General features: G+C 39.5%; 1 protein-coding gene across 1 annotated transcript; it reads right to left on the bottom strand.

The window, feature by feature from the left end:
• Positions 1 to 24,738: 24,738 nt before the first annotated feature.
• Positions 24,739 to 25,577, bottom strand: LOC122012052 (ethylene-responsive transcription factor 2-like). The gene has a single exon (XM_042568512.1). The coding sequence runs from the start codon at positions 25,482 to 25,484 to the stop codon at positions 24,834 to 24,836; it is 651 nt and encodes a 216-aa protein (XP_042424446.1). The 5' UTR covers positions 25,485 to 25,577; the 3' UTR covers positions 24,739 to 24,833.
• Between the last annotated feature and the right edge of the window lie 425 nt (positions 25,578 to 26,002).

The following is a 26,002-nucleotide window of genomic DNA, read 5'->3' as shown; positions in this document are numbered from 1 at the left end:
TACTTTTATGATATGATGTGTGCCTAAGTGATGCATGCTTTTATGATACATAATATGTATGACATGTACTTTACTTTATATGTGAGTGGCTTGTACCAAGGGTGGGCTCCATAAGCGCCCCGGGGACTAAGGACCTCGTTAGGGATGGGCTCCTAAGTGCCCATAGGACTAAGGGCCTAGTATGTTTGCCTTGTAGGGTTCAAGACTTGCTACCTTGGACCTACAAGGTTGCGCGCAATATGTAAGTGGTACATAGCCGGGATCTCCCTTATGTTGAGATTATTTTCAAGTATATATGTAAAAGAAAATGGTTTAAAAGATTATGAGACATACACATATTTTTCAGATACATGTTTTCCAAAATCATATTGCATACACCTTATGATTATGCTATGTTTCATGTTATGCTCTTGATTATGATATGACATGATAAGGTATGATTACGTTATGTTCATGCTATACCTTATAGACATGTTTCGGCCATTGATTTGTTGATGCTTGATATATAGATTTCGGCCATGGATATGATGATGCCTTGATATACATGTTTCGGCCATAGTATGATGCTTTGATACACATGTTTCGGCCATGCTTTGATATACCATGATACTTGTTGTTATGCCATGTCTAGCTATGTTTTATGCAATGCACTATGTATATGTTTCGGCCATGGTGATGCTTGATATGCTATGACTAGTTGTGATTATATTATGATGCATGATATGCTTGAATAGAATGCTATGTTATACCATGATTAGTTGAGATTATGACTTGTTGATGCATTCTTGATTATGTGCTGATTGTTGGTTTTAGTGAGTAGGAAAGGAACTTACTGAGCCATGAGTGCTCATAGCTTACTTTCCTTGTACCACAGATAAAGGAAAAAGCTGGATGAGTTAGAGGAGCAGCAGGAGGGGCAACGAAGATGTGTGTGGCAGTGGCTAGGCAACCAAATAAATAAGAACCTGCTTAAAGTTTCTTTAAAGAACTATGCATTGGTATTTTATGACTTGTGATACCTAAACATGTGTGGCTTGACATTATGGTTCCACTGGATTTGATGTTATGATTTTTGATGCCATGTGATAGTATAGTTCAAAAGAAATTTAAAAGAAAAGTTTTATTAAAACTATGAAAATTATTTTAAGTCTTCCGCTGTTTTAAAAAGAAAAATTTATACGTAGAGTATCGTAGCCCCGTCCCTTAGGGTTAGCAGGGAGGGCGGGCGTTACAATGAGTGAGGGGCATGTGATGTCAGGACTATGGGAGAGATCTGGGAACATTATTAAGTTATTTTGAGTTTTGGTGAAAACATTTGAGACTGTATCATTTATTCTAGGTCCTTGAGATTATCTTTGGTTCTAGATTGCATGCTATGAAGTAATTGTTAGTAAGTTAGTACTTTAATGCTTTCTTGAGTTATAGTTTTGATATGTTTATGTTAGTATAGTTATGTTATAAATGCATGTGATGTATGTATTGAATTTTAGTCTGCTGAACAACAGATACTCTACCAAAATTTTAAGTTTTCTAGAAACATTTAGTATAGCTTACTACACTAGTTGTTTTAGAATCTATAGTAATTAAGTAGTGGTCACCTTTAGAGAGTAGTAAGAAGGGTGGTCGCTACATGCTTCCAATCAATCGACCAATCAATTGGGCCAAACCTTCTTCACGGCACACATCCAATCGATCAACTTATCAATTGGACTACGATTCAATCGATCGGTTGACCCATCTTTGACTTGCCTAAATCAAGTCCAAGGTTCTCAAACCCAACATCCGGTCAACCATGACCTGTTGGAACCTCATGCCTAGTATCCAATCACCCTTGACTTACTAGGGCTTTTTCACCAAGTGTCCGGTCAATCCCTTTGATCCACTTGGACTTTTCTCCTCGTGCCAAGTGTCTGGTCAACCTTGACCCACTTGGACTTCCACCAAATGTCCGGTCACCCTTGACCCATCTGAATTTCCTCGTGCCAAATATCCGGTCAATCCTTTGACCTACTTGGACTTTCCAACACCAGGTGTCTGGTCAACCTTGACCCACCTGGATTTCCACGTGCCTGACTTCACTCACCAGGACTTCCACCTAGCTTCACTCACTAGGGTTTTCACTTGGCTTCACTCACCAGGATTTTCCCACTGCCCGGCTTCACTCACCGGGACTTCCACCTACCTGGCTTCACTCACCAGGACTTCCACCTACCTGGCTTCACTCACTAGGACTTTCACCAACCTAACCTCCAATTAGGACTTTTCCAGTCAAGTATCTGGTAAACCCTTTGACCTACTTGACTCTTCTTCATATCTAACTGAACAACCTTGACCGGAGGGGAATTGTATCAATAGTCTCCCCAATCGGACGATTGCATCCGTAATCTTCATGTATTGTCAAACATCGAAACCTCAAAATATCAAGACTCAGACTTGAGCCAACTCAAGCCTAGTCAACTTGGTCAACCTTGACCTAGAGAATATTGCCCCAACAATCTCCTCTTTTTTGATATTTGACAATACCTTTAAGTTAGGCTAATCTCATAGCCTCAACTTCCTTTTATGCTAAGGCATGAATGAAGATTTTCTTCATTCTCCCCATTTCCTAGAGGGCAAACTCCCTCTTTAGGTAATGAAGACTAACTTTAACCCTACATTCTCTCCCTATGTAACAACCCAAATTTCCTCATTTTGAGTCCCAAAAATAATTCAAAAATATTTAAAAATGCTATAGAAAAATTCTAGAGATTTTTAGAAATTTTTAGAGTATTTTTATGCAATTTTTGGAGATCGTTTGATATTTTTACTAAACGAAAGAAGTTTCGACAAAAAATATCCAAATCGAGACTCGAACCAGCAACCTTTGACCCGGTCAAAACGCAGCTAACCAACTGTTCTGCAAGCGTTTTGTGAATGAATATGGAGCGAAATATATTTAAGGTATAGTTGACGACGAAACCCTAGTTATAAGAAAAGAGGGCTTAAGTTTTACCCGAGACCTAATCTTTCTCCTTCTCCCTCTCGTGCGCGCGGCGACTTCTTCTCGGGCAGAAACGAAGCCGAGCTAGGGCTTTGTTTTCCGGCGGCCGGCCAAAGTTCTCCGAGGGGTTTTCTCCACTTCTCGTCGAGGAGAAGCTGTGAGCATGAAGAAGGGCCAGAATTTAAGCTGCCCGAACCCTAGAACCTTCCTTTCTTCTCGGTTTGAATCCAAGAACACGCTGTAAGTTGCTCACTCACCTGCAGTAAGAGTAGTTCTGAGATTTTTCTGCCCTTGTTGTTGTGAATTGAGGTTTCGGATCTTTGTGTTCATGATTTTCGAAGCTTGCTGCTGTGTTGATTTTTGAAGCTTGCTGCGGTGAATTGAGGTTTCAGATTCTTGAGTCTTTCTTTGGTTTTTGAAGCATTTTGTAAAGAAGGATGATTTAGAAGTTTCCTGCCGTGAGCTTCCTTGTTTTAGAATGGTTGCTGCTGTGAACCTCAAAGGAAAAGAAAAGGAAATAAATATAGTGCATAGATAAGGATTTTGGGTTAGATTGTTTTTAGCCTCATGATTAACATGTTAGGTCTTATGCTGCCATGAATTCTTAGTTTTAGATTTGTTCATGTTTTTCTTGCTGCAATGAAAAGAATAGCCCCTCTTGGAGCTTGTTGCAGTCCGGATTTTAATGGCTTTGTTTTCCTTGCTTCGGTTTTTTTGTACAGCATTAGGGTAGACAATTATATGTAATCTAGTAAGTTTTGTCTAATAGGAATTGATCAATTTATATGGATAATTTGGGATGTTTATGGAACCTTATGCCCTTTGTGTTTTTAAGAAGATGATACCATGATTTAGGTTCCTTCCTCACCTCTACGTGGAAGTTAGATAATTATTTATGTTCCCATTAAATTTAGAGCTTGTAGGTTTCAGATCCATAAGGGTAGTCCTAAAATTCTATTTTAGAAGTTATATAGTTATCACAATGTGCACTACAAGTTGTTTCATGTTTACCCTTAGAAGTTAGAGAAATTTGCAATCTCAATATATAGAGTAGAACTTCCAAGTTTTAGATTCTTTAAGGCTTGGTTTAAATTCTATTATAGAGGTTTAGTTGTCATGATGATGCACGAATGAGGTTTATGAAAGTTTTCTCTTATAGCAGTGCAGTTATATTTCAATGAGCATTCACTTCTTTTGTTTGGCAGTAGGTGTGTTCTATAATTAGTAGAAGTGCAGAATTTTTGATTCCCTATAGAATTCTAGGTGGGAGTAACTTGTGTTAACCATGCTGTTAGATCTATTGTTGTTTTCTTGTGTTAACATGTAGTTTTAGGTCTCCTTATCGTGTAATTTAAGCAATTCAGATTCGGATTTTTCAGTGGGTTTCAGTTCCAAAATTTTCAGTAAACCATCAGTTCTGATTTTTGTTATTTATACATGTATCATGAACAGATAGCCTTAGTTTCTGAGGATTATGAGTAGCTATAAGTAAGAAAAGACCAAGGACTTGTTATGATCTCTAAATTTCAGAATTTGGGATTAGCAGCACGCCAAGTGCTTGAAGAAATGCCGAGGCATTCTATATTAAAAGAATTAGAAGATAAGAAACATTTTAGTTCTTTCCTTGCTTGTGGAAATTCCTGGTGTAGATTAAGAGGTTTCAAGTATACTCCTTTCTAGATTTGTGAGGTTCTGTTGGGTTAAAGATGTTCTTTACACAATATGATATGTTTTGAGAAAATCTTTAATGAAGATCTCATCACAGTAGCTTAGATTTTAGCCTTGTAGTTTAGAATTGAGTAGCTAGGGATTTAGCCCCCCTTCCTTGCTTTCGGATTGTGTTTGTACAGAATTGAGAAAGTCTTTAGGCACACTTTCTGATTGTGTTTGTACAGAATTGAGGAAGTCTTGCAGTTTAGAATTGAGGAAGTCTTTAGGCATGCTTTCTGGATTGATCTTCAAAAGAATAGACAACTACATTTGATGAAGATTCAAGTTGGTTTGTTCTTCAAAGGATGACATTCTTCTTGATTAATATCTTCATCCTTAATTCTCTTTCAAACTGGACAATTGAGAAAATGGATAGAATTTGTAACGACCCAACTCCTGGGTACTAATCTGTGAGCCGGATCGCTACATTAACTACTGAAACTGCTGTGCCGTACTGTGCGGAAAACTGGGTAAAATAAAATTTCACTAACTAACTCGGTTAATCTGACAACTGATACACCCATGCTGTTATAAGGAAGGGTTCAAGACCCTTTCCGGTTGGTGTACATGTGCTAAGGAGGATACTTGACCTCCCATCTGAGCTAGGAACTCAGAATTAACTTCCCAACTAGCTGCTGATCGATCCACGGAACGATCAAACTTGCTACGATTCTGTGCCCTGCTGGATCGGTCTGCGGACCGAACCAGCAAAGGCTGGATCGGTCGGCAGACCGATCCAGGTGTGTCTGGATCGGTCTGCAGACCGATCCAGGCACCTGGAAACGCTGGATGCTCTCTGTTCGGTCTTGGATCGGTCGGATGACCGATCAGATAGCATACAGTAGCATACTGTATGCCTCTAGATCGGTCGGCTGACCGATCCAGGATCTGATACTATAACGGATCGGTCGGCAGATCGATCCAACTCTGATACGAAATCGAGTTTCGATTTCGAACTTTCGCACTGGAACGTACCACAACTCACAGACATAGTTTCTAGATACATGAAAACAATCTAACAATATAACATTCTAAACATGAAATCTAAATAGTACATAGTTTCTAAGTTAAAACATTTACCTAAGGATTTAAACCACAAACAACTAACAATGTAAATCTGGAATTAAGCTGTTTCGACCCCTAGGATCTTTATTCCAAACCCCTTGCACACACACACCTCCATAGCATTGTCCTCCAACCTCCGTTAGTCCACTTTTCTTTTACCTGTATATGCAGTATAAGAAAAGTAGTAATAAACCATCTACCTCACAAAAACATGCAACGATGCAAGTATGGTTTCAAAACATGCTATTTGAAAACGAACCGAGAATGGCAACATGGCATGGCATACAAACATGTACTGAACTGATCATGGCATACAAACAAACTGAGTATAGCATACTGTATCTGAAACTAAGCACACATACTGAATCGGTCATGCATATACATCTAACTGGTCATGAACTCAAATCATGAAACTTAACCGAGATAATCAACTATAACTGAAACTAAGTTAGTGTTTCCATCATGATTGCATATTTGGAAAACTATATATAATAATAGATGAAAATACTAAACATGCTGTTTGGGCCCAGCAACTGTACTTGCTGTGCAGTCCCGAGACCCATGGATAAGTTCTGATCCAAGGTTACTAGGTTATCTGAACCTAGGGACGACTGTGGGAGTCCAGCCCATGGATATCTGATCTAAGTACAGTGCCAACTGAATAAAAGTAAAATACTGAATACTGTTTTATCTTACTTTGCTGTTCTAGGTTATCTAAACCTAGAGCTAGGTTATCTGAACCTAGAGGCTACTGTGGGAGCCCACCCAATGGATATCTGATCCATTAGCTGTAATATCTGATAATAAACTGAGTAAAATGTTTCTAATACGTTTTACATGCTGTTAGGATGCCTACTGGTGCATCCTTCTGAACTAGGCATTCTACCGAATGCTTGGTGTGCACTTAGAGCACACCCTATAACTGAAAACTGTAAAACTACTAAACTAACGCCAAAACTAACAAGCGAGAGCAATTATACTGCAGGTGAGAGGTTTCTTACTTCGTGTGCAAAGATTCTTACAAATCTAAGCGTTAGGTTTCCGGAGACGAAGACCTTCTCGACGAGCTGCTTGCGTCTACGCGTTCCTCTCGCGGAGGGGAACGTCCTTGTATCTAAGATCTTGCCGGAAGGTGCTCTCGTGACCCTTAGGGAAGGAACCCTAAGTTTCCCTTGCTTTGTTTTGCTGCGCCGAGAGAAAGAAACGGGAGAGGGAGAGGGTCTCGGTGAGGGTTTGGAGAAGGTCACGAACCAATTAGAAATAAACCAACCCACTTAAACCTCCTATTTATATCATGTGGTAATTCCGGTCCAACTCTAATATAAATATAAATGTTTCTCCTTTCTCTCAGCACGGCCCTGCTGGGTTCACTGGTTACTAACATTATCCCTTAAACCATAGGTCTCGGGTTCGACTCCCGCTTAGGCCGTTTTCGTTTCCAATTCTTTTTGCTACTTCCGATACTCGTAAAATTCCGGAAAAATATCTAAAAATTCTAGAAAAATCATAGAATAATTCTAAAATAAATTCGGGAATTTTTCGGGCTTTACAGAATTGGATTCCAATATTCATATTTTGACAAGCAATTAATTAGAAGAGAGATTCAATATCTAAAATTACGCTACAGACAATGAGAAGATATCATGCGTTAGATTGAGGGATGATTTGGCATCTACTTGAGAAGAAGAAATGAGCTTATCTAGACCTTGCGTTATTAATTGATTAACCTACTGTTAGACCCATTTTGTTATTAATTCTTTAATATGCAGAGTTAAGTTGTTTAGTGGTGTAGATTAGCAATTTAGTACAGATTTTTGTTAAGCATTAGTGCAGATTTCTGTTAAGCCTTAGTGCAGATTTTTGTTAAGCTTAATATGCAGATTTTTGATAAGCTTAGTATGGTGCAGATTTTTGTTAAGTATCATAGTACAGATTTTGGTTAAGAATTATAGTTTTAGAATTTGTCTAAGCATACAGATTTGAGTTTATTTGTAACTTCAATATGCATGATTGTGTGTTACTTAGTTGATTTCACTTATAGATGCATATGGAAAAATACCCTAACAGTATTTTGGGTTTAAGAAAAGTATAAGAAAGATAAAGAAAAGAAAAAAAAGGCCAAGGCCTTAAGTAGACCCCAAAGTCAAGACTTTAGGGATTTTGGCACACAAGGTGTCTATTAAAATGCCAAGGTATTTGAGGAAGAAGTAATTAAAATTATAAGTATTTTACTTTTAAGAAGAGGCTAGTACCCGACTTCGCAAGGTTGTCGTTAAACAAATTCAGGTGTCCAATTCCAAGGTCTTGGCTCTGGTAGACCAAGGTCTGCTCTTTTAGGATTGGTGGCTCGCTACCCCAACCTATTAGGGAACGCGCATAAGATGGTACTAAGCCTGGGCCCAAGAGAAATTGATTACTATTTTGAATTATTATAAGTATAAGCTTTTGAACATGTAAAATAGGTTTCACATAAGTATAAAAGCATTAAAGAATAAGTTTTTAAGCAAGTGAAATAAGATTCAGAAAGTGTTTAAAATTCAACAAGTTTAGTTCTCTATGCTAGCATGATTGTATAGATTTGCTTTACATGTTTAGCCCTTCAATATGTTTCTTTTACTAGTAGATGAGCATGAGTAGTTTTCCTTTTGAGCATTCAGTTTTGGTTTTCAGTATATTCACATGCATATCGAGATTTTGTGAGTTAGATAACGCTTACTAAGCATTTTGCTTATAGTTTGCATTTCCTCTTACTGCAGATAAAGGAAGACGACGAGGAGGTGCGGATGGTGTGTGATGCCAGGACTATGGGAGAGACTTGGGATATTGTTGAGTTTTCCGCGTTGTAGTGATTAATAAACATTGAGAATGTATTTTGAGTTCCATGTCATTTGGATTGTTTTATCGTGTTTTGCGTAAGTTGGTTATTTTGATTAAATATAAACTGCGTGGGTGTTTGATATATGTTCCAGCCACCTGTGGCTGTGTATACTGTGTATGTATTGATGTTTATGGTCACCGGTACAGGGGAGACTCTGTCGAAATTTTTCGGTAGGGATTCCTCGTGGTTTCGATCACACCGGTTAAGTAGAGTTAATAGTTAAGTAACGGTCACTTTAGAGAGTAGTAGAGTTGTAAGTGTTGGAGGATCGGTGGCCGGCTTGAAGGGGGGTTGGATAGACGGCACCCCCAAATCGTTGCTTCCTATGATGTTAGCGCAGCGGAATACAAACAAACACAAATAGAAAGCTAAACACTAAATACAAGAATGGAAATGCAAACCGCTAACACGTTCGTTTACGTGGTTCGGAGATAACTTGCTCCTACTCCACGGCGTGTCCGTAAGGTGGACGATCCCTCAATCCGTCGATGGATTAGTCCCCGGCAAACTCCGGCTATCTCAAGTCGCTCCTTGTGGGTGGAGAAACCTCACCACAACACACCAAGACCTCTTGGATTCCACAAACACTTGAGCACTTGTAGACTACTAATTAGACCTTAACCAAGTCTAATTTCGTCAAGTTGGCCGGCCATCCCAAGCTCCTTCTTATAGAGCTTGGGGAAATCAGCCTTGTTGATTTGCCCGTTACCAGTCGACTGGTCCATGCACCAGTCGACTGGTGCCAGCCCAACGGTACTCCAACGGCTATCCAGTCGACTGATCCCAGCCATTTCGGGCACAGAATGCTTCTGTGCTCACCACCAGTCGACTGGTCCCAGTACCAGTCGACTGGTACAACCCTAAACTTAGGGTTTCCCATCCCGAGTACATTTCACTCGCACTCGGACCCTCACGACTCACTTGACTCTTCTTTGCAGCTTTGACCTCTTGCCTTCAAGCCTACTTCCTTTGGCTCTCGTCCCTCGGATGCATCCAAGCCCGCGGCTTGTCTCCAATGTCATCCTTCGCGTATGCCTCGAAGTCGCTTCCCTCGGCCCTTGTCCTTGCTGTCTTGTCCACGATCCCTCAGATGCATTCAAGCCCGCGGCTTGTCCTCAATGCCATCCTTCATCGGACCCGAAGCCGTCAACCTGAGTCACATGTGTCACCTGCAGTCCTGCACAACTCAAGTACACATATCAAATAACGAGGGTAAACCTAACTTAAACCTTTTGCCCAAACACCAAAACACATGGTCCCGCGGACCATTGGGATTGCTCCAACAATCTCCCCCTTTTTGGTGTTTGGCAATACGTTTAAGTTAGGGAAAACAAATAGCAAATAAACATGCTAATACAATGGACTTACGATGCCAAGGCTACACACTTGGACTTACTCCGCCGAATGGACTTACAATGCCAAGGCTACACACTTGGACTTATAATGCCAAATGGACTTACGTTGAAGGCTACACACTTGGCAACCGCCAAATGGACTTACGTTGTCAAGGCTACACACTTGGCAACTGTCGAATGGACTTACATTGCCAAGGCTACACACTTGGCAACCGCCGAATGAATGTATCATGTATTGAAACCTATCCCAAGGCTCCCCCTACACCTATGCTCCCCAATGAGCTAGGATTTTTACAACCGGCTTTTTAAGAACCTATCCCAAGGCTCCCCCTACGCAAAGGAACTTAAGGTTTTCCCAATTAAACCTTACTTCTCCCCCTTTGCCTAACATCCAAAAAGTTCTCCAACAATATCCCAATTATTGAAAACTTATCATCCAAACTGACCCTAAACTCATGTATTAATCCCCCTTGGATCCCATACATCTAAGCGAGTTGACATGGTCACAAACCAATGCTGAATATAGTTTCAGATTGGTATTAGTCGACTGCCCTAAGTGCCAGTCGACTGCCCCTTTCGACAGAACCTTACAGAAACATTCTGTGGTCGAAATCTACTGTTACCAGTAGACTGGTGTCGGTACCAGTCGACTGCCCTCGTCAAAATGAGCTTACAGAACCATTCTGTGCTCAAAAACATTGTTACCAGTCGACTGGTATCTGTACCAGTCGACTGATACCCTATTTCTGAAAAAATCAGCCTTTTCAGGCCAACTTCAGAAATGCACCAGAAATTCCCTAGACCTCCAAAAATTTCCAAATTTTGTGGAGAGGTCTATTGTACCCTTTTCTACTTGGGAAAAATACATTACAAAATGTATCTATTACCAATCCCAAGATTGACACAAAATCCAAAACTAACTAAATGGTTCAATTGAACCTTGACCTAAAGTCCTAGTTTTGGCTTCCTTTTGATGTATTTGCCCATACCAACCCACAATGCATCCCTAGCATTGGTTTATATGGCATCTATACATCCAAAACCAATTATCATGCTATATGACCCCAAATGTCATATTTCTTGCATGAAACACAAACCATGTGTGCCAAATCCCTAGGTTTGAGACTCAAATCCGTCTCTAAACCTTTTGGCACACTCCATAGCTCCTCTAGACTCCCAAGTAGTACCCACCTGAGATCCATTGGCCATGGGTCCCAAATTGACTCTTAGAGCTCCCCCTAGAGCTCTTAGCCTTAGTCACCTCCCTAGGTGACTCATCTATTGTGACCAAACCACAATGATGTCCCTTAGAAGATCTCCTTATCTTCTTGACCTTGGACACATCATCCTTGCCATAATCATATGCAACCCTAGCATATTTCTTTTTATTGGCCTTGGATGACTCTCCCTTGCCCTTATCATGTGTCACCTTAGCACATGGTCTCCTTTTGAACTTGGAGACACTAGATCGGTATCCCAAACCCGATCTATCATTGTTGGATTTTTGACTCCCCAACACCATACTTAATCCCTTAGATCCAATAGTGAATCTCTTAAGGAATTTCTCTAAACCATCAAGCTTTGCCTTCAAAGCTTGATTCTCCCTTTCTAGGTTCCTAAACCTAGAGTCAACATGTCCACCTTGGACATTCCTAGACCTACCCTTTCTAGGCATATGTCTCCCCTTCTTGGGATTAATGCCTTGGTTCTCTATTACCTTCTTCTCCTTAGGTAATGAGAATTTAACTTTCCTAGGTCTATCATGCATAGGTCTCCTAGGGTTATGATCTACATTTACCCTATTCTGATCATGATATTTGAAACCAAAATTTTGCATGGGCATATAATTATTTTTCTTAGCATGCATGGAGGAGTTTAAATTTGAATTAACCTTCAAGTTAGGGTATACCTCCCTTACCCTTGAAGCTCCCCCTTGACTCTTTCTTCTCTTCTTCTCCCATTTCTTCAAATGCGCCAACTTCTTGATTTCTTTCTTCTTTGGGCATTTGGTGTGGTAATGACCCCGCTCACCACACGTGAAGCACACTATGTGCCATTTCTTCTCCTTCTTTTGGGCTTCTTTATTCCTACAACCCATGTTAGTATTCAAAATAACTTGATTGGGTTTAGGAGTTACCTTCTTCTTACCCAATGGACATCTACTCTTGTAGTGCCCCTTCTCATTGCACCCGAAGCATATTATATGGTCTTTTGACTTCACTTCGGTGGAGGTGCTTGCTAGGTTGATTTCCAAGACTTCTTCTTCTTCGCTTGTCTTGGATTGTTCTTCAACCTTTGAGGATGTCTCCTCATCCACACTAGTGGATGACATTTCTTCATCCTTCTCCTCCTTCTCCTCTTTCTCCTCGGAAGTTGAGTGCTCTTCACCTTCCGATTGCTCCTCCTCTACTTGAGCTTCTTCATCCGTTTCTTCGGATTTTTCTTTTTCTTGTGTATGCATAGGTTCTTCCCATTGAGCCTTCTTTATCTTTCTCCACAAATCGTGAGCATTCTCGTATTTACCTACAAGGCTCATTACGTCATAAGGCAAAATATCAATTAATATAGATATTACCTTGTCGTTTGCCTTTGACCGAGAGGTTTGCTACTCCGTCCAATGTCGTGGTCGGAGCTTCTTCCCTTTCTTGTCCTTCGGGACTTCAAACGGCTCTTTGACCACCATCATGGTGTTCCAATCCGTGTTGAAGAAGACCTCCATCTTCATCATCCAATATGTGATGTCCCATAAGCTTCTACCTTCAAGCTTTGGCAGTTCAATCAAGCCGGTCATCTTTGCTTCCTTGGCGGTTAGTCCAATGGAGAGCGGCCTCGCTCTGATACCACTTGTTGGAGGATCGGTGGCCGGCTTGAAGGGGGGTTGGATAGACGGCACCCCCAAATCGTTGCTTCCTATGATGTTAGTGCAGCGGAATACAAACAAACACAAATAGAAAGCTAAACACTAAATACAAGAATGGAAATGCAAACCGCTAACACGTTCGTTTACGTGGTTCGGAGATAACTTGCTCCTACTCCACGACGTGTCCGTAAGGTGGACGATCCCTCAATCCGTCGGTGGATTAGTCCCCGGCAAACTGCGGCTATCTCAAGTCGCTCCTTGTGGGTGGAGAAACCTCACCACAACACACCAAGACCTCTTGGATTCCACAAACTTGAGCACTTGTAGACTACTAATTAGACCTTAACCAAGTCTAATTTCGTCAAGTTGGCCGACCATCCCAAGCTCCTTCTTATAGAGCTTGGGGAAATCAGCCTTGCTGATTTGCCCGTTACCAGTCGACTGGTCCATGCACCAGTCGACTGGTGCCAGCCCAACGGCACTCCAACGGCTATTTATCAGTCGACTGGTCCCATGACCAGTCGACTGATCCTAGCCATTTCGGGCACAGAATGCTTCTGTGCTCACCACCAGTCGACTGGTCCCAATACCAGTCGACTGGTACAACCCTAAACTTAGGGTTTCCCATCCCGAGTACATTTCACTCGCACTCGGACCCTCACGACTCACTTGACTCTTCTTTGCAGCTTTGACCTCTTGCCTTCAAGCCTACTTCCTTTGGCTCTCGTCCCTCGGATGCATCCAAGCCCGCGGCTTGTCTCCAATGTCATCCTTCGCGTATGCCTCGAAGTCGCTTCCCTCAGCCCTTGTCCTTGCTGCCTTGTCCATGATCCCTCAGATGCATTCAAGCCCGCGGCTTGTCCTCAATGCCATCCTTCATCGGACCCGAAGCCGTCAACCTGAGTCACATGTGTCACCTGCAGTCCTGCACAACTCAAGTACACATATCAAATAACGAGGGTAAACCTAACTTAAACCTTTTGCCCAAACACCAAAACACATAGTCCCGCGGACCATTGGGATTGCTCCAACAGTAAGAAGGGTGGTCGTTACTCCCTATTAGCACACATCCAAAAAAAAAAAGAAAAACTCTCCTCTTGAAGAGTTACTCACAGTTGTTCACAACACTACAATGAAGGTCTCATACCTTTCATTATCTCCAATGTTCACCCTTGAGTATTAACCAATCCAACAATGAAGGTCTCATACCCTTCATTATCTTCAATGTCCACTCTTGATCATTACACAATTAAACAATGGAGATATCCACTCGCCATTGTGCTTAAATGCTCAACCTTGAGCATTTACACTAGGGAAGGTTAACCACCTTTCAAGGTGTATGAAAAAATAATTTCCATGTCCTTAAAAAGTAACTCCCTCTAAAGACATGTTCGTAACCTTCTGTCATTGCACCAACAATGACGTGGAATCCCTAAACCTTTAGGAACCCAAATTTAGAAGTTTTAAGATTCAAAACCCAACATTGAAACTAAACTTCAACCTAAACTTCTACTTATCTTCCTCAACCAATCCATCATGAAAACTTCCCCTAAATTTATTCAAATGTGTTTCAAGGAGTTAGGAATGGTTACCTAGACTAAAAATGATTTTAAATGCTAAAATTAGGCTTTCCCAGCCAAAATCAGCACTCTCAATCGATTGAAGTTGGGTCTCAATCGATTGAAACCATTTCAATCAATCCATTGATCGATTCCGCGAGCCTCTGTTCACAGAAATTACCTCTGAATTGATCCACTAATCGATCCAAGCAGATTGAATCGATCGACTGATCGATCCAGCAAGGCTCTGCTCATGAAGAAACGCTTCTCAATCAATCGACTGATTGATTGAGGCTTCCCAATCGATCGACTAATCGATTAAGTTTCTGAAATTCTAAAATCCAATTTTAGGAGAATTTCAAAAATGTCTTAAAAATTTTACAAAATTCTAAAAATCATGAAAACTCTTGTAGACACTATTTAGGATATATACTATCATAGAAAAATAGTTTTATAAGAAAATACATCTTATTTTCAAAGATTGACACAAAATTAGAAACTTGTAAAAACTTAAATGTTTCTTCCAAGTTTGTCTAACTCTTCGATGATGATTACTATCAAAAGATAGCCTTCACCAAGATTTTCTAAAGTATATTTAAAATATTTTTTAAAACTAATTTCCAACCATGTTCATTGGGCTCAATGCACATGACTTGTACATTAGCTTTCCCAATAATTGGAGTACACATAACTATGTGTTTTGATGAACTCATAACTCAAATAGATGCACTAAATCAGTATCTTGAGTATTTTTCATCATCCTAATATCTCACTTGTATCTAATGTGTACTAAAACACATACAAGTTACCTTATGGTCCTTTGTGAGATGTATATTTGGTTTTGCCCTAAACTAGGGATCATGCACATCTATCTAGGCATTTTAGAGATTATGAACATCCACCTCGGGTGTCACTTGTTAAGATCCTACTTGTTAGGGGATTCACCACTCGTTAGTAGATGTCATTTGTCCTTAGTTGCAGGGAAATTAAAATAATGCATGATGATTTATGACATACATCAAAATAGAATAATTTTCAAAAGAAAATATACTATAGCTAGATGATGTATGTTTGACATGCCATGGTATTTTTATAGTTTTTCATAATAATCATGAATGTAAAATATGATGTTATGACATATAATGAGCAAATAATTATGACAAGTTTTAGCAAAAATAAAATATACTTAGATTATCTATCTAAGTATCCTTAATCCTTAGCTAAGCCTAAAATTTATCTAGTTTGCCCCCATTTCCTTCAAGAAAATGCCAAAATCCAACTTGGTATTTATTTTGTTCTTTTTTTTGTACCGATGAAAATTATATCATTTCCTTAATTTATGGCACACTTTACTCTTCCAAAGAGTAAACAATTTAAATTAAGGCCTAACTTGCCCTTAACTCCTTAAGAAAATATCAAACTCTCAACTTGACATTTCTTTTACTCTTGATTTATTGTGCCAATTAAAATTACATCAAATTTCTTAAATTATGGCACATTTTACTCTTACAAAGAGTAACTCAATAATCCATTTCATTTTCAACGGTTAACAATAAACTTGAAAATGCTCTCCGAGTGTCAACTTCATCAAGGTTGGGTTAACTACCCTTCCAATTTGAGTTGACACTCTCTAACCCATCTAAGGGGTAGAGAAGATGCTCCTAGGAACCCAACACTTATTGGTGCTCCTTGAATATTCTAAATATTCACTAGGGATAACTTCCCTTGATACCTTCTTAATGACCTTTCTAGGCATCTTAGAAGCATTGGTCACTTCGTCTAAGTCAACTCTAGGGATAGCTTCCCTTGTGACCTTCTTAGTGACTTTCTTAGACTTCTTAGAAGTCTTAATCACATTTGTTGTTGTAAAAATACTCCTAGGGATAACTTTCCTTGTATTCTTGACTTGACCCCTAGACCTAGGGTTGGTTCCATAGCTATATGGAAGCCTATGATAAGATATTAGCCTTGAGTTTGTATCCCAAACCTCTATGGCCATTGGATGACCTTTGATGTCCTAAATCTAGGTTATGGCCATTTTGTCCCTTAAGAAAAGTTTCTATTTTCTTTAAGGTCTTTTTCATGTTATTAAGGCTTGACCTCAAGACTTGATTTTCCATTATTAAATCCTTAGTTTTGAATTTTTTTTATTTAAATCCTTGAACATTTCTATTTTTGGACTTGTATCTACTATCATTAGTATTTTTGCCCAAGTAGTTATCTACCTTTATAACCTTAGGTGAGGTAGTTTTAGCATGAAGAGCTATAATTTTTTTTCCTTAATGTTATCATGCTTTCTATTTTTATAGTAAATGACATTAAAATGATATAAATTAGAATTAGCATGCTCTTTACTATTTTTAAGAGGAATTGTATCAATAAATGTTACCTTGGGTTTACTCTTAAGAGATCCCCCTTGACTTGTGCTTCCTCTTTTGTGCTTGACCGACTTCTTCCCCTTTGGACATTGACTTTGGTAATGTCCTTTTTGATTACACAAGAAGTACACTATGTGCTCCTTACTCTTCTTTGTTGAGAATGGTCTCCTTGAACTTCTCCTTATCCTTTGGTGCCACTTGGCCCTTCTTCTTGGTCAATTTGGGGTACTTGCTCTTATAGTGTTCATGTTCCCTACATTTAAAACATATAATATGATTTTTATTTTTACTTGAGCTAATTATACCGTCATGAGTAGGGATGTCACTTAATTCTCCATTTGATTTTGCTTGTGTTGTGGAGGTTGCCCCATCTTCTTCTTCTCTTGACCTGGAAGTAGAAGCTTCTCCTTTTTTTTTGATCCGATGTAAACGAAGGTCGCTCCCCCTCAATCCACAAAGTGGAGGCCTCTTCATCTTCATCTTCTACATGGAACAAAGAGTATACTCCCTCTTTGACCTTCTCATTACACTTCGTTGAGGATGAAGCTTCTTCTTCTTTCGATGTTGAGCATCTCTCAACCTCGGTGTTCTCCTCCTTTTGGTCTTGCTCCAATGAGTTGCCCTCTTTGGATTTCTCTTGGTTTGGTGTAGTGGACGGTTCTCCATGAAGCTTAGCCAATTTGCTCCATAATTTTTTTGCATCTTCAAATTCTCCAATTTTGCATAGAATTGTGCTTGGAAATAAACTAACTAATAATATGGTTACCTTGTCATTCGTCTCGCACCTTTGGATTTGCTCTTGACTCCATTTGCTCTTCTTGAGGATCTCACCTTTTGAATTCTTTGGAGCTTTGAAGCCTTCCATTAGAGCAAACCATTGCTCTATCTCCATCATAAGAAAATTTTCAATTCTTGATTTCCAAGAATCAAAGCTTGCTGATATGAATGGTGGAGGCACCCTTGTGTCGAATCCGAGTCCATCTCGAAATTCCATCTTGAAGTTGAGCTCTTGATGAATTCTTTTGACTTAATGAATTTTTCTCCAACTTCTTCACCCTCTAGCTTTTTTACCCCTTCTGGCGATGACTCCGGTAAAGAGCGACCTCACTCTGATACCACTTGTTAGGGTCAAAATATGCTAGAAGGGGGGGGGGTGAATAGCTCGTCGCACTTGATTGCTTGCTTCTTTGATGATGATATGCAGCAGAATGAACTCGAAGCAAACTTATAATGCTAACACAAAGGATTTACTTGGTATCCACCTCAAGAAGAGGTGACTAATCTAAGGATCCACACACGACACGCTCTCCACTAATAAAAACACTCCTTCTCGGTCACAGTCGGAGGCAGAGAAGCCTCGTACAAATTCACACAACAATATACAACACCCATAAGAAGAAACTACAAAAGATACAAATGGAAACTCTTTCTTCTTGCTTACTTATTGCTCGTTGTTGTCTCTTGAACCTTGGAAGTGTAACTACACTTATCTCCAAGAGCCTTCAAGAACTGGCTATGAAAGTGTGGAGAAGCTCATTGAGATCGCTGTTGAGATCGCATTATAGTCGATGGAGAGGAATGCCTGAGGAGAACTCTCGCCAACGGCTATAACCTGTGTAATGGTCGGATCCCAATCGATTGAATGACTCTCAATCAATTGGGGAGACTTTGAATCGATCGATCGATTGATTTAGAGTGTCTCCATGCTCTCTGGAAATGGATGAATCGATCGACCAATCGATCCAGCCATTCTCGCGTCTGCGCGCTCGAGAAATCCAGTCTCCAATCAAGAACTGGCTATGAAAGTGTGGAGAAGCTCGTTGAGATCGCTGCTGAGATCACACTATAGTCAATGGAGAGGAATGCCTGAGGAGAACTCTCGCCAACGGCTATAACCTGTGTAATGGTCGAATCCCAATCGATTGAATGGCTCTCAATCGATTGGGGAGGCTTTGAATCGATAGATCGATCGATTTAGAGCATCTCCATGCTCTCTGGAAATGGATGAATCGATCGACCAATCGATCCAGCCATTCTCGTGTCTGCGCGCGTGAGAAATCCAGTCTTCAATCGATCGGTCGATCGATTGGAGATGCCCAATCGATCGGCTGATCGATTGGGAAAGGTTCTGTACTCGCGACAATTGCTCCCAATCGATCGATCGATCGATCGATTGGGCCAAACCTTCTTGGTGGCACACATCCAATCGATCAACTGATCGATTGGACTACGGTTCAATCGATCGATTGACCCATCTTTGACTTTCCTAAATCAAGTCCAAGGTTCCCAAACCCAACATCCGGTCAACCATGACCTATTAGGACCTCATGCCTAGTATCCAATCACCCTTGACCTACTAGGCTTCTTCACTAAATGTCCGGTTAATCCCTTTGACCCACTTAGACTTTTCTCCTCGTGCCAAGTGTTTTGTCATCCTTGACCCACTTGGACTTCTACCAAATGTTCAGTCACCCTTGACCCATCTGGATTTCCTCGTGCCAAGTATCCGGTCAGTCCTTTAACCTACTTATACTTTCTAACACCAAGTGTTCGGTCAACCTTAACCCACCTGGAGTTCCACATGCCTGGATTCACTCACCAGGACTTCCACCTAGCTTCATTCACTAGGATTTTCACCTAGCTTCACTCACCAGGATTTTCCCACTGCCCGGCTTCACTCACTTGGACTTCCACCTACCTGGCTTTACTCACCAAGACTTTCACTTGCCTAACCTCTAGTTAGGACTTTCCCAGTCAAGTATCTAGTCAACCCTTTGACCTACTTGACTCTTCTTCGCATCTAACCGGTCAACCTTGACCAGAGGGGAATTGTATCAACAGACTCCCTAATCGGAAGATTGCATCCGTAATCTCCATGTATTATCAAACATCAAGACTCAGACTTGAGTCAACTCAAGCCTAGTCAACTTGGTCAACCTTGACCCAGAGAATATTGCCCCAACACTTTCCAATGCTTGAAGGCATCTCGGGTACTGTTCACCCGAGGCAACTTTTGCTCCTTTGACCCTACAAAATGTGTTAGTCTAACACAACAAATAATAACCTATAAAATAAAGTTAGTACAATAATAATATCATTAATTTATGACTTAGACCCTATCCTCCAGACCAGGATCTAGTCAAAGTCTTAATTTAAGTTTTTGAAATTGACCTAAATTGGACTGACACCTACTGTCCCTTCAACTAGGATGCTTCCTCACTTAGTCACTCTCCTCCAGTGACTTACCTCTACTTACCGTGTGTCAAGTTACCTCCTTGACGTCTATCTGACCCACCAGGTCTTCCTGCCAGAATCGCATACCCGGACTTCGCCACTCGGGAATCTCACATCTCAATCTCTTGTTGGAATCACACATCCAGACTTTGCCACTCAAGAATCGTACATCCCAACTGGACTTCCTGCCTGGTGTTAGGTCCTCCTAACCCATCAAGTTAGTCAACCATGCACACTCAGTAACAAGATTACATAATAACACTTAACTTAACTCACTTATTATTCATCAAAATCTGAGTTAGATCGTTAATATAAATTACACTAACAATCTCTCTCTTTTTGATATAATGATAACTTGGGTTAAAAATAGGAAAAGATATGTAAAAAATAGTACTAATGATATGATTCAAGAGAAAAAAAAAACTTAGGTAAGATCAATTATTGTTTTATTCTCTTGGGTTTTCAAGATTTAGTTTGTCTTTTTCTTATTTAACTCTTACCCTCTCCTTTGTCATTCATAAAAAAATATAAATAAATGCAATAAATTATGAAACTTTTAGTAAGTATAAACCTTTTACAATAATTTAAAAAAAATATGCAGGTTTATTGGATGTAGGAGTTAAAAATTTCAAAGGGTTTCAAGGAAAATTTGGCTAAGTAAAATAAGTTTGAAATGGCGTAAGATACATAGGCCTATTTGGCTAAGTAAACCTATTGTGTTTGTGAGATGCTCGATACTTAGATCTATAGGAACATACTTTCTATGGATTTGATCTAATCTAAGGCCAAAATTAATTTTTGAAATACTATGAAAATGGGAATTTTTAGAAAATATAAGTAAGGAGTTTTCCCTATAATTTATAAATTATTTAAAAAAATATTTTGAAAATAGCAGTCCTAGTCTAACGTACACATTCCTAATTTATCCAAATAAAGTGGCAAGAAGTAGCCTAATGTATAGATGAAGTCAAACAGATATACAATGTATAATAGTGTACTAAAACCTAATCAATTCTAGTCATCATTAGCAGGTAAAGGTAGGGACTGCTCAGGTACTCGTAAAGCTCGAAGAATCTACTGAAATTCAGTGGTCATCTTGCATTAGAGAGAGGTAAATCCAATGGTCATCTCTCCCCGGGTAGCGCTGAATCCGTCCGAGACTGACTGCTGGATCTGTACGGAAGACTCCTTAAGTTGAGCAAGTTGTTCCTCGATGGATAGTGAAGTCAAGGGTTGGGTTAGAAGAGGTCCAAAGAGCTCTTCAGTCGTAAATGATGGCATCTCCTCTCCCTCGGGCGGAATGATAGGTGGGAAGTCCTCCTCGACCTCACCTGGAGCTTCTAGCTACTGTCCCACTCTCCAAGGCAATCCCTCCTGAGTGGTGACATCTATATGCACTAATGCAAGCTAACACTGACCAATCTCGTCATACGCGGTAAGGGAAGTGGACGTACCTTGGGTCATATCTACCCCTATGGTCGAAAATATATATGTCAAAATGTGACAATAGGACATATGAACTTATCGCCTGGTGATGAGACTGAATGTATGAATGACATTATGAAACAAGTGTAATGCAATATTGATGTATGGGCTTTGGCATAATGCATACAAGAAAAAGGAGTGGAAAGGATGCATCATCGCAACATCACGAGATGTAATCGATAAATGCAGGTGGTCAGGACTCGATATAGGATATAGTCCTGAACTCTAAAAGAGAGTGACCTAAAGTCAATCACAGTAGGTAGTTTTCCCTCCCCCAAAAAAATACATGTGGATAGTATTCAATGTAATATGGGAGTATGGTTCGCCAAATGACAAATCCCTACTAGGGTAACACAAAAATGAACATACATACCTCCTAAAACCTAAACTATCATACAATAGATAGGGTAAGAACCTAAAGTCCTTACCACCCACTCTAGTGGAATATGTCAAGTCATCGATCTTAACTAGGTTATTATAAAACTAGGCACACAAGTCTAAGTTTATTAATGACTACAATAAACTAGCCTATCTAACTAATAATAGTCAATGACCTCTATGATAAGGGCATAGTATCGTGTGAAAAATAACCTACTCAAAAACTTAAATTTAAGTGCAATATATGAATACTGTAGAAAATCTAGCCTACGTCACTCAGTGGGAAATCTAGCTTCAATAGAGGGGATAATGCTCGAACTAGGCTAGGACGGAATGACATTTCGTCGTTTCATAAAGTCGTGTATACATGCAAATGTTCACAATAGATGTTGGATCGAAAGTGCTAGGAGAGGGCGAATAGCGTTCGTAGCTATTTCGTTTATTTAAAGCAATAGAGTAATACACAACAGAATAAAAGCAATAAAAGAAATGACACATTGGTTTTACTTGGTTTGGAGCCTGTGGCGACTCCTACTCTAAGACTCACACTCGTTGAGCGCACTAGTCTCATGAGCTCACTTTTGATAAGACTGAAAATAAGGATATAAATGAATTAAGTCACTCATGAACTATTTGAAATTTGATTCAATAAAAAATTGTTTGAGTTCGTTTAATAAAACTTATTAAGATAAATAAATCAAACTCAAACTTCACAATATTCACCTCGTTAGCTCATGAATATGTTCGTTAGTAAACTCATGAATCAACTTTTAAATAAAAAAAATAATAATTTTAATATTGAATTTATAGATTTTATACTTTACTTATAAAAAATATATATACAAATATATTAAATTTATTTATTAGAATAAAACTATAGATTTTAATAAGAATATTATAATTTTTTCTAAATATATAATTTAATTTTTAATGAATATTTAAATTTATAATTTATATTTATTAAGTTTGTTTAGGCTCAATAAAAATTTGAATAAGCTCGTGAATATGAAAATATTCGTTAAATAAAGCTCAAGCTCAGTTCGATTATAAATTAATCAAATTTAAATAATTAAGAATTTAACTTAATTCGACTTAATTACATCCCTAACTGAGAACATGTAGGAAAAGAAAGGAATCATCGTGAGTTATTGGGCTTGTTTGGGTCGGAGGACGGTGGCTCCTTGGGGATCCATGGCCTTTTGGAGTCCGACGTGGCAGCCGACGGAGTATTGTCAATCAATGGGTTGTTAAAAGGTTTCAGGATTTATTTAAATATTTTAGAAATACTGAAAATGCATAATTCTTTTTTAATTTTTCGCTGAATATTTTAAGCATTAAGATATTTAAAATTTTGAGCAAGGGGTTTTAGTTAAAATTATTTAATGCCAGTTAAAATTGATAATTTTGGATAAAATTATAAAAGTATTAGTACCATTATAATCAATATAATTAATTAAAAATACATTTTTATTTTAATTAGTATTTTAATAAAATACTAATTATTATAATTTGGTCCAACAAAGCAACTTCACTGGTTCGGTGCGATTTCAAAAACTGTGGGCCAAAAAGCAGAAATTCACTTCAATGTTTCACGCACGTGGAAACTTTGACTTTCTACGTGGAATTCAAAAATTCGATTCCTTCGACTACGGCTTTATCATGTAACTCTTCAATATTTTGTTCGATTTGTCAGCAACCGTTTGAATGCCCTCGCCGGTTTGGACTATGGGGACATACGCACTTTCCAAATTTAGCATTTCATTAACATTTGCTGTATTATAATTGTCCAGCTATTTGATTTATCAAGCATTCAGAGTATCTATATCGTTATTCTTTGTAAAAATGTTATCTTAAATTTTAGATTGTGAGAGAGTACGTTGGAAAGTGTCGATGCACTCGGTACGTTTGAAGGATGAAGTGTTACAGAAGAGTACGTTGACAGACGAGAAGGAGGCACGCGACATTTCTGAGGGACGAGAAGTCGGAATGGAAGACTGCTCGAAGGTTGAAAAATAAATTCGGATGAGCCCTATTCTGGATGGCCGAAATCACTCAAGCTAATGGAACTGGAGCGGCAGACCCGAACCAATGCGAGTAGAAACGAAGCGAAAAACCGATACTGAAAGTCAATAGGAAGTTGACTTTCTCTGTCCGAGCTCCCGGACCTAGAACTTCATTCAAATGCGACGTGGCACGTTCTATTACGACGGGGATAAAAATTTATCCTCCTCCAGACACCTGAAACTCTTCCAAACGCCCCGACCAGAGCTATAAATATAGCCCTGGCCTCAATTGTTAAAAACAATATTTGTAATTGATTCCAATTGATTTTGGCTTTGTAGTTGTGAGATTTGACTGTTGTAATAGGCTTCTCATAAGGTTTTAGTAAGTTTTCAACTTCCTTAGATTAGCAATCCCGCAAACCAAGTAATTTTTATTGTGTCTTATCTTTCTTTAATTAGCTTTTTAATCCTTTTATGCAAGTGTTAGTTTAATTGAGCCTATAAAGTTGTGCAAACTATCCCCCTCTTCTAACTTGTTGCTAAGGAACCTATAATGATGTGTAATAAAAAATAATTATCTAAATTTAATAAAATGAATTATTTATCTTAAATTTTAGATATAACTATAGAGAAATTGATATGAATCCTCTATATCAATATTCATTGTGCTATCCATTAATTCAATAAGTATTTTAATAATAAAGTGATTAAAGATTAAAAATAGTATTATTTTAATAATAAAAAAAATAAAGTGCGCATTTAAAATTTATTATTCTATATCTTTATTTATAAAAATAAATATTTTTAAAATATAATAAAAATATGTTTTCTAAAAAGAGACAAATAAAATGCAAAATTGAACTCCAACAACGGAAGATTATTAAAGGAATTAACAAACCAGCACCTTTAAACAACTTTCTAGCTGGCTCAACCATATATATTATTTTTTTACATATAATTAAAAACATCGATAAAATTAATATTGCTTAGGAGTCCTCCGTCATTAATCTCTAACTCTGGTTGACGGCCGGCGGAAGGAACGGTAACTACAACAGCCGTCGCCGCCGTCGCTGCCACCACTCTCTTACTCCTTTTAGTCTTATTCCCCGACGACTGATCAGACAGTGACGACTCGGGCGAATCAGGCGGCGGCGGCGGCGCCCTCTTCCTGCGCGAATTCTCGGCGCCGACGCAGTCGTCCTGTCGGGCGGCGCAGTCGATGAGGTGGGGGAAGTTGAGGAGCGCACGGGCGCCGCGAATGCGGAAGGCGGCGAGGTCGTACGCCCGCGCCGCCTCCTCGGCCGTCCCATAGGTGCCCAGCCAGACGCGGGCGCCATTGCGAGCGGGGTCCCGGATCTCCGCCGCGTACTTCCCCCACGGCCGCTTCCGCACCCCGCGGTAGTTCATCCCCCTCGGGCGTCGCACCACCTGTTGCGCTGCCGGCAATGACGCTGCAACTAACTCTTCCGGCAGGCTCTCACCGTACAATGCCGCAGCGCCGAATTGGGTGCCGTCCTCGGCGTCGTCGAGGAGAAAGCTACGAATCGTGTCGAGGAAATCGAGATCTTGTGCGGATTCCAGTAGCAAGTGGGTTTCCATTGATCGTATCGATCGGCTAGCTCGATTTAGTCAGTTTAGATCAGATAAGACGGATCGAATTAGAGAGAGGTAAAATGCGCATCGATGGGCCGGGACGATAACAGATGACCGATAATCAAGAATTATATAGTTGGATGAACACAGTGATGTTCATGCACCTACCAACGCACTGTTGAGGCGGGGACGGCTTCATGGAACTTTCCTAGCTAGGCTTCGTGGAACTTTCCTGATGGCTTATCGAAACTGATGCAACGTAATTGGCCAAGCCGTCACCTACATGATTTGCACGTTGGAATATATACCTTCTAATATTATATTACTTTATGTATAGACTAATCGGATGAGTAAAATTAGAGATTCTCGATTTCGTTGTATTTGATCGTGTTCGTTCAATTATTGTGCTCATCTACAAAAAGATTAATTCAGCAAAAATATAAATAAAAACGAAACGAGATCAGCACAAGCTAAGAGGGTCGGCAAACCAATTTAACATGATTTAGAATATTCCTACTCCACGC

This window comes from Zingiber officinale, chromosome 1A (assembly GCF_018446385.1).
Source record: "Zingiber officinale cultivar Zhangliang chromosome 1A, Zo_v1.1, whole genome shotgun sequence".
In the NCBI taxonomy this organism is placed as follows: Eukaryota; Viridiplantae; Streptophyta; class Magnoliopsida; order Zingiberales; family Zingiberaceae; genus Zingiber; species Zingiber officinale.
Note: the sequence above shows the minus strand (reverse complement) of the source record. Positions and strands in the feature narration are given on the sequence as shown.